General features: G+C 44.4%; 2 protein-coding genes across 4 annotated transcripts in view; one reads left to right on the plus strand and one right to left on the minus strand.

Annotated features, from left to right (window-relative positions):
- The window catches only part of POLR1E (RNA polymerase I subunit E), a 41246-nt gene extending 28920 nt beyond the window's left edge, over positions 1-12326 (minus strand). For both annotated transcript variants that reach the window (XM_044439586.1, XM_044439585.1), the window contains exons 1-8: positions 11730-12326; positions 9599-9798; positions 8897-9000; positions 6656-6732; positions 6304-6389; positions 4046-4101; positions 1539-1683; positions 44-145 (exon numbers count right to left, since the gene is read on the minus strand). In XM_044439586.1, the coding sequence (XP_044295521.1) occupies positions 44-145; positions 1539-1683; positions 4046-4101; positions 6304-6389; positions 6656-6732; positions 8897-9000; positions 9599-9662 (634 nt within the window). In that variant the 5' untranslated portion in view covers positions 9663-9798; positions 11730-12326. The remainder of the gene's footprint in view (positions 1-43; positions 146-1538; positions 1684-4045; positions 4102-6303; positions 6390-6655; positions 6733-8896; positions 9001-9598; positions 9799-11729) is intronic.
- A 160-nt stretch (positions 12327-12486) lies between these two features.
- Positions 12487-13580, plus strand: part of ZBTB5 (zinc finger and BTB domain containing 5) — an 11860-nt gene continuing 10766 nt past the window's right edge. The window contains exon 1 of one of the 2 annotated variants that reach the window (XM_044439600.1): positions 12487-12653. Coding sequence is in view for 1 of the 2 variants with exons in the window: in XM_044439599.1 (XP_044295534.1) it covers positions 13239-13246 (8 nt within the window). In the remaining variant the exon portion in view is untranslated. Of the gene's footprint in view, positions 12654-12850; positions 13247-13580 lie in introns of those variants that run through there. The other variant, XM_044439599.1, reaches the window with a different exon arrangement.

Genomic DNA, 13580 nt, shown 5'->3' on the forward strand with positions numbered 1-13580 from the left:
CACTCTGATATAAAGTAAAAATTATTCTGCCTGTAAAAGATACTGTCCTCAAACTTGTAGACATCCTCTGGTTTGTCAGCATCTTCATGGCAGGGGGGAAGAATCAAGGAGACTTCGTCCTTCTCTGCTGCGTCACTGACCAAAGCTTTGAATGCAAACAGAAGGTCATCATGAGCAACAGAAAGACTATTTCAGTTAGTTCTTCAACAGAGCTTATATTTATACTAATTTATTATTTTATAGGTATAAATACCCCAGCCTTCCCACACAGGATGGTTTACAAAAACTAATACCAATTAACACACCACAACAATCACATGTAAAATATATACCTGTATGAGACAAACACTAGCAAATAAAGTAATTTTAAAAAGATCCCCAAGTTCATCCAAATTGCCAGAATAAAAGACACACGAGATTTTCCTACAACAGGCTTTGAACGTGTTTCAGCCCCAGGGCTCAATTCCATTTGGGTGAAGCTCTCAGGAGCTACATTCCAGGGGCAGGCAGAGCCAACAGCAAAGGCGTGTGGCCAAAAGTCAGCCCAAAGCTCTTACAGCCAGTAACTAAGCCATAGGAGAGGATAATGGGCAGGGGAAAAAACACAAAAGTCAGGCAACCACTCAAGAGTTACGGAAACCTTTGCAGGGAACCCCAGAGAACTGGGTCAGAAGCCCAGGAGGGTTAAACTGGGTTCACAATTTGTAGACCTGAGATTCAGCACCCTGACTTAGAAAGTAAATTGTATTTCAACATTTTACAGCTTTCTTAAGACCTAATAAAACACAAGATCCACCTACAAGTTGAAGTCCCATGCCATCAAAATGCTCCAATAAAATCAAATTATCAACAGCAGTTTTCTTTCACATTATATACAAAATAAAGAGTAAATATCATTTATTCAAAGCTTAAGAATGCCACAAGGAGATTGTTAAATAGGCTTGCCGCTCCAGTTTTTCCATCCGGTTCATGCGCGCGCGCTCAGAAGAGTCTCTTACGGGAGCACAAGGGGAGGAAACTTCTCATGTGAACCAGAGCATCAGTGAAGAGCTATTTCTGGTTTCAGCAGAACAAACTTTACTCTCCACTCTCAGAGATGGTGAGAGTAAGACTGGGCCAGATAATGAGGTGCTGAAAGTAGACGAAACAGAGGCACGGGAACAGGGCGATCTGGGAGTAAACGTGAGAACAGACTCTCAATCTTCTGATATGAAGTGTAAGAACCAAACTGGTAAGGGACAACGGGATTTGAGAACGCTCGTTCTCGCAGGCGCAGACTGGGACAGCTGGAATCCCGACTGACTAAACGATGAAGAGAGAGTGCACAGCGTCCCACCTACGGGGATGCGGCCTCGGAGGGTTCATAAGCAAAGTGTGGGTTGAAGTTAGTTAGAACGAGGGATCAACTTTCTATCCTGTTTCGATTTCACACGTAGAGCTGTTTAGAACAAAGACGTTTGTAGTATCTGCTGGAGTGACTGTTTTCACTGGGAAGCAGCACCAGCCTCACGACAATCCGGATCATTTTCATTACGTACCAGTGACGCCTTTTGTCTCTATAACGTCTTCTGCTACTTTGGTCACGGCCTTATTCAACACCTCCTTCCCAACCTTATTCATCCTCCGTGAGTTCAGAGCTTTCCTCTGCTTGTTGGTGCCAAAGGTTTCAATGCACAAATCTACCTGCAAAAATATCAAGAGATCACTGCCCAGGTACCAAGCGGTTATTTAGAAACACGGAGACAGAGTGAATCGGAAGGGGTCCCCCAGGTCATCCAGTCTGACCCCTGGCTCCGCTTATGACATGCCTACCATATGCATGTCTAGCCAATCCTTGAACACCCTCGCTGATGGGGCCCCGGTCACCTTTCCACCAGGATCTTTTGTGGGGACCCTTCCCTTTAGAGTCAGCTAATGAGAACACAAGGCGCTAATACTAAGCCATGTATTTCAGCCCATTGAAGTCAGTGGAATTATTAGACCACCAGGGAGCAAACTATTCCATGTCTGTTGCCAAATATCACTAGGGAATAAGAACAGAACACACTAGTTATATTCAGCTGGTTTACCTGCTTCGAGTCAGCAGTATGAAAAATAGCTTCTATTCAAGATATTTTTAGTAACATGGTCATGGCAACCAACACACAACAGAGCCTCATTCAGTAAAAACAAGTTGAATGTTAAACCATCAGTCATTGACTAAGCAATGTTTGCAGCACTGACTGCCATGCTGTTGCTGAAGTGCTGAGATGGCAGAAAGCTGATCAGTCAAAGGTTATGAAACTGATCACAGTCAAATATTCCAGGAAGACCTAAATGAGAGGATCCTACATTTTAAATTGTGTCATATCATTCACCTAACAGCAAAAGTAGGTCAGTTCACTGACCACCAGCCATGCTGATGTGTGGGGAACATCTTCAAGGACTTTAACAAGCCATCAGATTTTAAAAAATTATCTGGTACAGGGCAGATGTCCTTATGGACACACATTAATTAAATTCTTTGGGCCATTCCTGGGCTTGTGCCCTGGGCTTGTATGCCTTAGGACATTAATTTTAATTCTAAATCTAATTTTAAACATCCAGTTGGAAAGTTATAATTTGCACAACTCTATTACAAGTTTCTGGCAAATTAACACTTTAAATACATGGTTGGTCAAAATGATAACCAAAAGATGTTTTTTGCAAGTATCTCACCAACCAAGTGGCTATTTCGCCTACAGAGTTTGAAATACACTCCATGCCAACAGATGAAGATGACAGACATGGGAGAGCAGAGTCTGTTCTCATGTCAGGTGGGACTCCCAGGATCATCAAGTCTCCAGGAAGTCACCCAGAGGCTAAAGCCTTGAATAAGTGGGGAAGCATCAACTAGTCATGGGTATTTCTGAGTTAGCAGAATGAACTGCTACTCCAACTGGACCATTAACTGGTCTCTGCCTTGCCTTCTCTGCAGTGTTACCTGAAAGTAGACATTCTGAAGCCTGAAGGATGGGCTTTCTGCATGCAAGGCACGTGTTTTCCCACTGATATGGGCCTCTCCCCCATATCCCAGCAAGGAGGCCCCTTATGTGGAGGCAAGAACTATCTCAGGTAATGTCAGCATAAATTTGGGGTATCTCAGCTTTGGCCTGGGAGATGATTAGGGGTACAGAAGTTCCATTTTCCATCTTTGGAAAATGCTACCAGTTCCATTTTCTACCTTAGGGTTTTTCTAGACTAAAACCTTTATCACTGTTAGAACACTGAAATGATGTAACGGTGGACTGCATGCTCCTCAGTTTGTTAGTTAAGAGCTATAACTGGGGGAAACATCCACAGTTTTAATGGTGAAGAAGTTTATGGAGAGTAGTGCTAAAGGTCTTAAGGTCCCTGGGCAAACAACACAAAAGTGCTCCACAGGATGACTCAGAAAAGCCCTTCCAGGGCTGGAGACAGTGCTCTGACTTCAGAAGGGAAGGGTCAGAGATCTGAACAGTTGGTATGGAGAGAAACATATCGGATGCCTCTCTGAGGTCAGAAAACTGACCTTGGATAAGGGGAAATGAGGGTGGGAGGGGAGGAGGTGGGAGAGATCAGCATATGATTTATCCTCAATTTCCTCCAGTCTCCTTCCCTCTTCTTTCAAAGCTCCCTCACTAGATGGGCTCAAAAGCCTGTCTAGCAAAACACAATTGGGAGATTGGGAGCAAAGACTGGTTCCACTCTTCCTCCTGCCCTGCCCCAGTTTGGGGGCTTCTCAGCAATGAGTACACAGAATTTTGGCTAGAGGGTCTACAGGATTGCTCACTAGAGAGAGTCCAGAGGATTTCTCCCTGAGTAAAGCATTGTGCCGACCACCTAAGCCAAAATCAATGTTTGCACAACATTAACATCACCAGCACTGGTTTACATTCATGTAACGTTAACAGCACTCATGCACAAGTACCAGTGAATCCTTCGCAATATTTCACATTTACAATATTTGAAACGAATAATTAAAGAAGATGAAATTGCACCAGGAAAATCTAACATAATTTCACTATCATTGTCTTTTAAGCCATACCTTTTCTCTGTAGGATTTAGTCAAATATTCAGACAGGTCATCATCAGCTACATTATCTATTAAAAAAAGAAAACAAATCAGTAAAATTGGAATCAAGAGCTCTTCAGACCTAACCAAAGAGCGTTTTGAATATGGAAAAAGTATTCACACACTGAAGAAACCTAAAAAGATGGTTGTTCATATACTTGGGAGGTTCTTTTTAATCAAGCAGGGTTTTTCAGATGCTATCTATGAGCGAAGCTTGATGTTTAGAAAAGGGATATGGTGCATCTCTTCTGAGACAGTACTATTGGTAAAGGTGGCTTACATTTTTTATATACTTCCAGGTTAAAAAAAAATCCTGTACATAAAAGAGTTCCTCCCTGACATGCTTGCCTTCCATAGGCAGGGAGAAGCTGGCAAGGAGTATGGAATTTTCCACCTGCACTCAGAAATGGCACAGTCTCAGGAAAACTTCATCATATGCCTTTGATGAATTGGTTGTGTGGTTCTCGGTGAGCTTCCCTACGTCCAGAAACAAAAAATAGCAACTCAAGACTCCCAGGCAGGAACCAAGTATAGTGAATAAGCAACTTTATTGTAAGCCAGCCCAAGACGTTCTGCAGGGGACGGGATAGAAAAGCGTATAATTAATTAATTAATAAACTTCTTATTACACAAGATGGTGACAGGATGGAATCAATGGTAGATCTGTAGGTTTAATTCAAATTGAAAGAAATAAACTAAAATAACATATTATAGTCTGGGAGAGGTTAAGGTAGATGTCCTGTTTTCCCAGCAGCTGCATTGGAGCTGTATCAAAACTTGTCTCGCTATTTTAGGATTTTCCCTACTCTTCTGCAAAAAAAGACATTTTTTCTGTTTCAATCACAGGGAGGAGAATTTCAAATATTCCCCTTGGGAAGAGGGACAAGGTTTCCACAGAGGGATCTTTGCTCTTTTCTTAAATTTTAAAAATGCTCCATGCAACAGTAGGGGCACACATCTGTTTATACAGAGGCTTCTCCACTCAGCAGCACTTCTTAACACTCCTGAGACTGTGGGATATCTTGTCACCTTCTCTCAAGGGCTTTCAGGACGAGCTCCCAGGCTGCAGAAGCCTCTCTGCAAAAAACCCTCAGCTGCTGCAACAACCAACAGGGTTTTTTGGAGCTTTAGAAGAGTATTTAGAACTCTAGTTGTACAGAGTTTTTCTAAAGCTCTAAAAGTCCCTTTTGTTCTTGCCTTGCAGAGGGGCTTCTGAAGCCTGGAAGCACCTCCTGAATGCCTATGGAAGGGGGTGAATCGTGTAGTGTCTCAGTAGTTTGGGAAGGCCTACCAGGCAGCAGAAGCCCCTCTATAAAGAGTCCTGGGCTGCTATAAGTACAGGGAATGCTTTTAAATTAAATTAAAAAATAAAGATCCACAATCTACACATAAAAAGGTTAACAGAAATTCTGTCCTCTTCCCAGAGGGGAAAAATACACAAAAGTCTCCCCCACCCCAACCTCTTTTGTCAGAGTTTTCATATTGCCCTGTCACAAATGGCCAAAAATGGAATATGGAAAGATTCTGAACAGCACTAAATTGTACTACCCTTCTTAGTGTTAGATTGTCAGAATGCTGGACTGTATCTGTACAATGATTTAGGAAGCACTGGAAAGAATCATATGCCTGATATACCTTGCATGTGGACATCCAGCATATAAAAGAAGAAAATTCTAGACTAGCCTTCAGCTAGATTCTATCAGCTGGGGATTTTTAATATATGTATTTGCACAAACACAAGGAATAAGATTCAAGCATGCAATTCAGGCTCCTCTAACTCAAAGACTGAAAAAAATATCCTGCTTCTTTCTTAGAAAGGACTGCCTCACACTTGGAGAACTGTGGCCATAATGCAGTCTAGATTATGGAAAGCCAGTGTAGTGGTTAAGAGCACAGGACTGGAACTCAGGCAACCTGGGCTCTAGTTCTTGCTCAACTACAGAGCCAACTGTGGGTAATTCTGGGCCTGTCACAGACTCTTAGCCCAACCTACCTCACAGGGTTGTTGTTGTTGTGGGGATAAGACTGAGTAGAAGGAGAATGATGTAACCATTTTGAATTCTTTTTTTTTAAAGAAAAAAGTGGGATATAACAGATAGATAGAAAGAACAGAGTACTGAAGAAATTAATTGCTTTATTATCTTGTTCTGTGTGTAAAATAGGCTGGAGGAAACTTAAGCTGCATAACAAAAATCTTCCCACAATAAAGATAATTTACATTGTTAACTCACTTGAAACCAATGGTTGCATGTTGAATAACTCTGCATTATAGACATCCATTTGTCTGGAGTTCTCATCTAACACACCAATGAAGTATCTAATGGAAGATAAAGTACACAGTGTCTTTTTAAAAAATCAGAAACTTTTGAAAAGGCTGATCTTGTTTGCTAGTTCAGAAATAAGAGGTGCATTGTTTTGCTTTGGTGGGCAACTTTTCTTTTTTAAATGCAACTTTAACTGCTAGCTTGTTTAACATTTCAGGTGTTTGTTTTGTTAACGCTAGTATCATGCTGGCAGTTTAAAGAAAGTAAACCTATTGCTGCATCTTTTCATGCATTTTAGATGCATACAGATAAGTCATACCTGCAGAGAGTATTACATTTCAGGGCACCAACACCAAAGTTACTTCCAACGTAGGAGAGCCTATCTGTTTCTGCATTCTGAAGAAGAAAAAGAAAGGAAAACGTGAACTATGGACACTGGTTTTCTAGGGAAACAATTCTGTGTTAGAGGACAGGTGATTCTATGGCCTCCTGACATTGCCACGGTGGGAGCAAGGCCAAACTCTTGTGTTCCTGGGGGTGGAATTCTGAAGACTGAGCCCTTGTACCCCCTCTACTCCCAGCCAGCATGGAAAGCCCTGTGCCAGCTGCTCCAGAGAGGATAAAAAGGGGCATGCCAGGGACAGGAGGAAAGGGGAGGTGTTGGGTTGATGGCATATGCTGACTCCAGTCAGTGCCCCAGCCTCCTTCCCTCTCTGATGCCTTATATGGGCTGCAGCAGAGATCATACAATGGGTGCACATTTGCCTCTAAGTTTTGAGATTTGTGTGCCTCTAAGGTAGGGGGCACTAGATTACACCTTAGGTGATGGTGAATGTCTACACTAGTTTCACTACTCCCAAAAGCTCATTTTTTCCACCTCAAAATGGGAATTTGCTAACTTCATGTGCCCTATAAGGAGGAGACAAGTGTGGTTGCTCAGTAATTTCACTTTTTTCATGTGATTGCACTTTTCTTTCCTGTCCCAGCAACAGGCTTGTCAAGCTAGAAACCAGCTAGAAAGGCAGGGTTCTCAAGTAACAGCAATTTCTGGGTTATTCAACTGAGGAATTGCCATGTCCAAACAGGAGTGAGTGTGTTTCTTCCCATATACCCATTGCTTCTCTTTTCAATCAACAAGCCAGGAGCAACCTGCGATGTCCAAATCAAGGAACTTTAGATCATTTAGGATTAAATAACCCAGAACTGACCCAACAATAAACCATAGATGACTCAGGAAGGGTAGGGTATAAACTATTTAAGACATTAAACAAGAAGAATGGAGGCTCTAACAGGAATAATAACTGCATTTTGCCACTGAGGAAATGTTTCTGCCAGTGAACTAGAAGGATGGAATATTCACACAACAGTAGTACTCCCTCGAAGGAAGACATATGGAGCTCCTAGAACAAATGAATAATGATTACATATCTTTACAGTGTGATCCAATGCATGTCTACTCAGAATTCCCAATGATTTTAATGGGACTTACTCCTAGGTAAATGTGAATAGGATTGCAGTCTTAATGTTGAAAAAAAGGTGTTATGGCACTTTATCCTGTTTTTTGGGTTTTTTTTAAAGATACCACCAGTTTGTTTGTTTTTTGGCAGTATTTGTAAAAATTATCTATGCTCTGACATCAGTGCAATGTCACTTGTACGCTGGTGGATGTAACCCACATTGAATGGCTTTGATTAGCTGTCACTTTCACCATAAGATTATGGTGACATCTTGTGGTTTTATATACTCAAGACTCCACAGAGTTTTGATTATGGCTGGTTTGCTTTTTAAATAGGTACTATCATGTTTTATTATTGCAAACTGCCTTGCAGGCTTGCTGAGCAGAAGGTAGTCTGTAAATGAAATGATAAAATACTGCATCCCATCTGCCATCTTTCTGCAAGAGGTTCCCAGAGCCATTGTTCTCAAAAGTGTGGATTATGGAAAGCCACACCTGACCCTTTCTTCTGCATAAGGGGAAAAATGTTGCTACTGAATGTGTCTGCTTTATACATTGATCAAGAGCGCAAACAAATAACAAAACCTGCTCTTCTACTTGTACCAATATTGGAAGCCATGACTGTAATTCATGTCCAAACAAATAAGGAACAGAACACTGGCAATATGTATACCCAAAATGTATACCCAAGTCAATTTCTTATAACATATCTACAGACATTGGTGCAGCCTCTGTAAGCACAGCTGCAAGACAAGAAAGATTTTAAAGTTCTGAGATCCCATGCTGTGCCTTTAATCATTCAGTGGCAGAAGGAAGGCTGGAAGGATCTCTCCATCACTGAAACAGGCCATATGTTTTAAGTTTTCTATCTGCCACAAAGCAATTAAAAACTATGGCTGCAATTCTATGCACATTCCCATTGAGCTCAACAGGGCTTCCTTTCAAGGACACATGTACAGATTTGCTCCACAACGATACAACAGATACTGAAGATAAAACCAACACTTCAGCAGGGAATCATAGGATGAATGTCATAAAAATAACAGTGAAATAAGAACACTTCACATGACACAAAACAAAGGTTTTCTGTGGGAAAGCACTTACCAAGATGACCCTATGCTTCTTCCTTGGATTACTGGTGTCTTTGTGTTTATACAGGGTGAAACTCATGCTTTTAGTACTCTTTAATTTTCCATTGGTAAACTGGACTGCAAGAGAAAGGTATCCAATACGAACATTATAAAGGGCCAAAGGGTTTGAGATCAATTTTGCCACGCTTAAACTAGCTAAAGTTAGTGGGTGTGCACAGGCTGACGTCGGTGCCGGATCTGTGAGGGGGGTGAAAACTTCCCAGCAGCTTCAAACAAATCCCAGGAAGAATATTTTCGCAGACTTCCCTCCCTACTCAGCCTAACTTTAGCCGGTTGTCGCAAATCTTTCGCCGAGTTCCCCATTTCACTGGCTGGGAGCCATCACCTTTTGCCCCCGATTGCCTCCTCGACCTACCAACCCCAGGTTCGGCACGCCTTCCTTTCTTCCCGCAGGGTTTCCGCTTGTTAGACCTGACCGTGTGCTAGACTCAGCCTTGGCCAGCCTGTTGCCCCGCTGATGTGCTGGACTACAACTCCCAGCACCCCAGTCCGCCATGGGAGTTGTAGTTCAGCTTATCTGTTGGGCACCTGATTGGGCAAGGCTGATCTCTTGCAGCGACGCCAAGGGTTGCCAAAGGACAAACCCACGTGGAGTCCAAAAGGGGCTCGAGGGCGCGGCTTCACGCTTCGCTCGCCCCGCAGCCCAGCATCTTACCGAGCGGAGCGCTGTGTCCCTCCTGGGGGTCGCCGCGGTAGCACCAGCGGCCCTCCGCGGCCATCGCCAAGCACGCCTCGTTCCCGGAGCTCGCAATCCTGAGCGCGGCAGCCCGAGCGCTTGCCCAGGAAGAGGCGGAGTGCCGGCGCGCTCGCAAAGTTTCTTCCGCCCGCGTTGCTCAGGCCAGCCTCTCTCGCCACCTGCAGACGAGAAAGAGGCACTGAGTGCGAAAGACGCTTCGGAGTCACCGGGGATCCGGTGCCGGCGGAGATCGTCGCGCGTATACAGCACCGTCGAGACGCAGGCGGCCGCGCTTTGATTGCACGGCATGAGCAACGGTTTTCAGGCTTGATCTCCAGCAAGACATTTTGGGCCAGACGTGGTTTCCATTCAGGTGCAGAAGATGTAGTGCAAGAAGATGGCTGTGTGAGAAAATGCTTCTTGATAACTTCCCTCGTTTTGCTGTTCATGCATTTGTGCATTTGTGGCAGAAGAGTGGACAATGTTCAGAGGAACTGTAGAAGCCAAAGTTAGTTGTGAAGTTGGAAACCTCTCTTAAGACTACATTCCTGTACTCTTGTTATTTGATAGTCTTACTGAATTCAGTGGGACTTACTTCTGAGTAGACACACATGGGCTTGCACTGTAATTGACACTGAACATGATCCAGCGGTAGTGCCTTGCATTGCCCCTCACTGCTTCTCATGAAAAAGTGAAATCGTGCAATGTTTTTAAAAAATGTGTACATCTGCATATTTTTTTCAGTTTCCAGAGTATCAATTTCCCTAAATTGTGTTTTCAAAAATCCTGACAGCCTTAATTATAAGAACAACTTTATAAGTTAACCTTTTTTAGCAGGCTGGAGCAAAGACAAGATAGGCTTATTATTTCCCTGAATATAAATACTCTTCCTTAACCTGTTCATTCCTTTTTAACATCTCCATCAAACTGTTGGGAGAGTCTGTTCAGAGGGAGTGTCACAAATATGCAGAGACTGGATTAGATGAGGATAAGCGAGGCTAAAATTAATCCAGACAAGATTAAAATCCTTTCAGTTGGAAGTTTAGGAAGGGTACCACAAAGCTCAAGAGGTCAGCAGTACAGTTAAACAGCAGAGTCAATAAAAAGAAAGGAAGGCTTTTCCCATTGCAATGCTGGGGGGAAAATCAATGCATTGGAATTAAATAATTGTAAATGATATTACTATTATAATGTTTACTAATTTACTAATTATTTACTAAGGTATTATAATAATATAGCTGAAGCTTTCTGGGTAGTTCACAAATTGCATGCAGTACAATTTTAATCATGTTTTTCCTCAGAAATAGCAGCACAATACTATGTATATTTATTTCAAATTAATTTCCATGGTGTTCATGGAGCATATTTGGACTTCTGAATGGATGGAGCTGCATGTCTCACTGCATCCAGTGAAAGTCATGCCCTAGTCAAGTGTGCATTGGATTACAATCTTTGTTATTCAGACTGAAGACTTCAAAGAACCATTTTCTTGGGAGGACAGACAACTGGAGACATACAGTCTGTGAAAAATTTGTGGAAATGAGGACATACAGTGCTTAATATTTAACATGATATATCCCAACAGAGTTCCATCCTTGTAATAGCCCTACTCCATAATGTGAGGATGCCTGTGATTGCAGAAGGCTGAGTAAAATTTTATTTTTTTATTTATTTAAAACATTTTTATGCCGCCCCCATCGCAACGAAGTCTTGGGATGGCTCACAACAGAAACAAAATGCATAAATAAATAATAATATAACAATAAAAAAATTATTTAAAATCCCCAGTGCATCTCAGCTAAAAATTTAAAATCCTATAAATACAAATAATTTAACAATTAAAATAAGTTTTAAATAAAAAGGTCTTGGCCTGGTGCCGAAAAACAAATAACAATGGCTCCAGGCGGACCTCTCTGGGGAGCGCATTCCATAGGTGGTGCTCCATCGCAGAGAAAGCCCTCCTCCGGGTACTCACCCTCCTAATATCATTCACAGAGGGTTCCCGGAGAAGGGCATCTGTTGCTGATCTCAAGGGGCGGGAGGGCATATATGGATGCAAGCATTCCTTTAGATATCCAGGTCCCAAGCCGTCTATGCATTTTGCACTTACTTTCTTCTAAATTACTCCATATGCAGGTTCTGACAACATTCAGGTGAAGTCCTGAGTACCACAGCAGTGACACTGGGCACAATAGGGAATCAGTAGAAATTCCACAGTCCCAGCTTTGGAGTATGCAGCAGGCTGTCCTTCTCAAGGCACCTCTGCACATACAGCACCACCAATGTCGTTTTGAAAACTAATAGGTACAGACTTGTCTTCAAGGAACTGTTCCATGCAAATCAACTTCATAGAACTTCTCTCTGCTTCAATGAAAGGATTATAAATACTACAGGCCGATTTGCTACATGTCTCACTAGAAGTAGGAACTCAATGAGGTTTACTCCCAAGCATATGATTAGAGCCTTAACCAACACACATTGCTATTAGCCTGCTTGCCCAATGTTGGACCTCCTTTTTACATGCAATATTCATTTTGCACTTTTTAAATGCTTAAACAGCCTGCTATAAAGCAAGCCAAATTGCAGGCCGCAACAAAACTGTACCGTCCTCCTTCCACCGACGTCTTTCCAGTTTGGAAGTATCTGTTGAACCTTACAGCTCCTAGTTGACTATCCCCCACCCCGCTCCCTGTATGCGACCTATGAGGTTTCACGGGATGCCGTACTCGCGACCTCATTGGCCAAGGCCGAACATGGGAGTTGTTGCGAGTGTTGAGCCTCAAGTGGTACTGCGAGCTTAGGGTCCGCTCTTCCATGGGTGACGTCATTTCCGTCTGCCGTCCGCTGAAGAAAAGTACAATCACACAGACTGACGGGGGCGGAGACTCTGGCGACGATTAAGCCCGCCCTCTAAGGAACGGAAGGAAGGACAAACGGACACTTCCAGGGCCGAGAACAACGGGTGCCCCTCCCTCCCGGATAGACGGGAGTTCGGGACGGGAGGGGACCGTCGTCGCTTTTTTCCCTAGGCTAGGTGAGGCCGCAAACACGAGAGCTGGGGAGAACGAGCGCTGGGCGCGCGCAGCACTGTGATTGGGCAATGACACGCGAGTGCGTGGGGAGCGCGCGAGGAAGGGGCGTGGCAGGAGGCGGCGGGCGCGCTGCGCTGCGATTGGCTGCGGGGCTCGCGAGAGGGGTGGCTGAATATACGGCGATGCGTGCTACGGTTGGGTGGCCCGGGCTGTTCTTCTCGGTGAACGCGAGCGTGCGCGCGCTCCGCGCTGGAGTTGAGCAAAAGAGCGAGCGGCTGGGCTGCTGCCGTTGCTGCTGCGGGCACGGAGGCCCCCCGAGCGCGCGCGGTCGCCGACGGGGGTCGGTCGAGTGGCAGACTCTTCTCCGCTCGGCAGGGCCTGCACAGCTCGACTGGGGAAACAGAGCCGAGCGGGGCGGGGCAGGGGGGCTCTCTTCGTGCAGGTGCGCATGCTCCATGGTGGTCCGAGGGGCGGCCGGATTCTGTGACAGACGTTGACGAGATTGTCAACGAGAGAGCGCGAGGGTGCCGCCGCCGCCGCCACGCCCCCTTTCTTCACCCTCCCTGGGCTGTCGGCGAGGGCGGGGCATGGACTGGTGAGTGGCTTGCGGAGGGGCACCTCCTGGCCCGGAGGGGGTCTTCACCCATTTCGTATAGGGGCCTTTATTGTGTTGCTGGTGGTCTTCCTGAAGGGGGGTCTTTAAAAAGCAGCAATTAAACCGATACTACTTCTTATCCCCTTGATAAAGGGGCGGGGGAGGGGCGGAGAAGAGTCAGTCGGGTTGTCAAGGCGGCATTAGGTTACTGCTGTGGCGGGCAACTGTTCTTAGGTATGGAGAAGCCCAATGTGACAGTTGGCCGTGGAATGGGTTTTGTAATAGATCCCTTTAGTCCTGCGGTGGGCAGCTAGTGACCCTCTAGATGTTTTGG

The sequence above is a fragment of the Varanus komodoensis genome, unplaced genomic scaffold (genome assembly GCF_004798865.1).
Source record: "Varanus komodoensis strain SLA01 unplaced genomic scaffold, ASM479886v1 scaffold35, whole genome shotgun sequence".
Classification (NCBI taxonomy): Eukaryota; Metazoa; Chordata; class Lepidosauria; order Squamata; family Varanidae; genus Varanus; species Varanus komodoensis.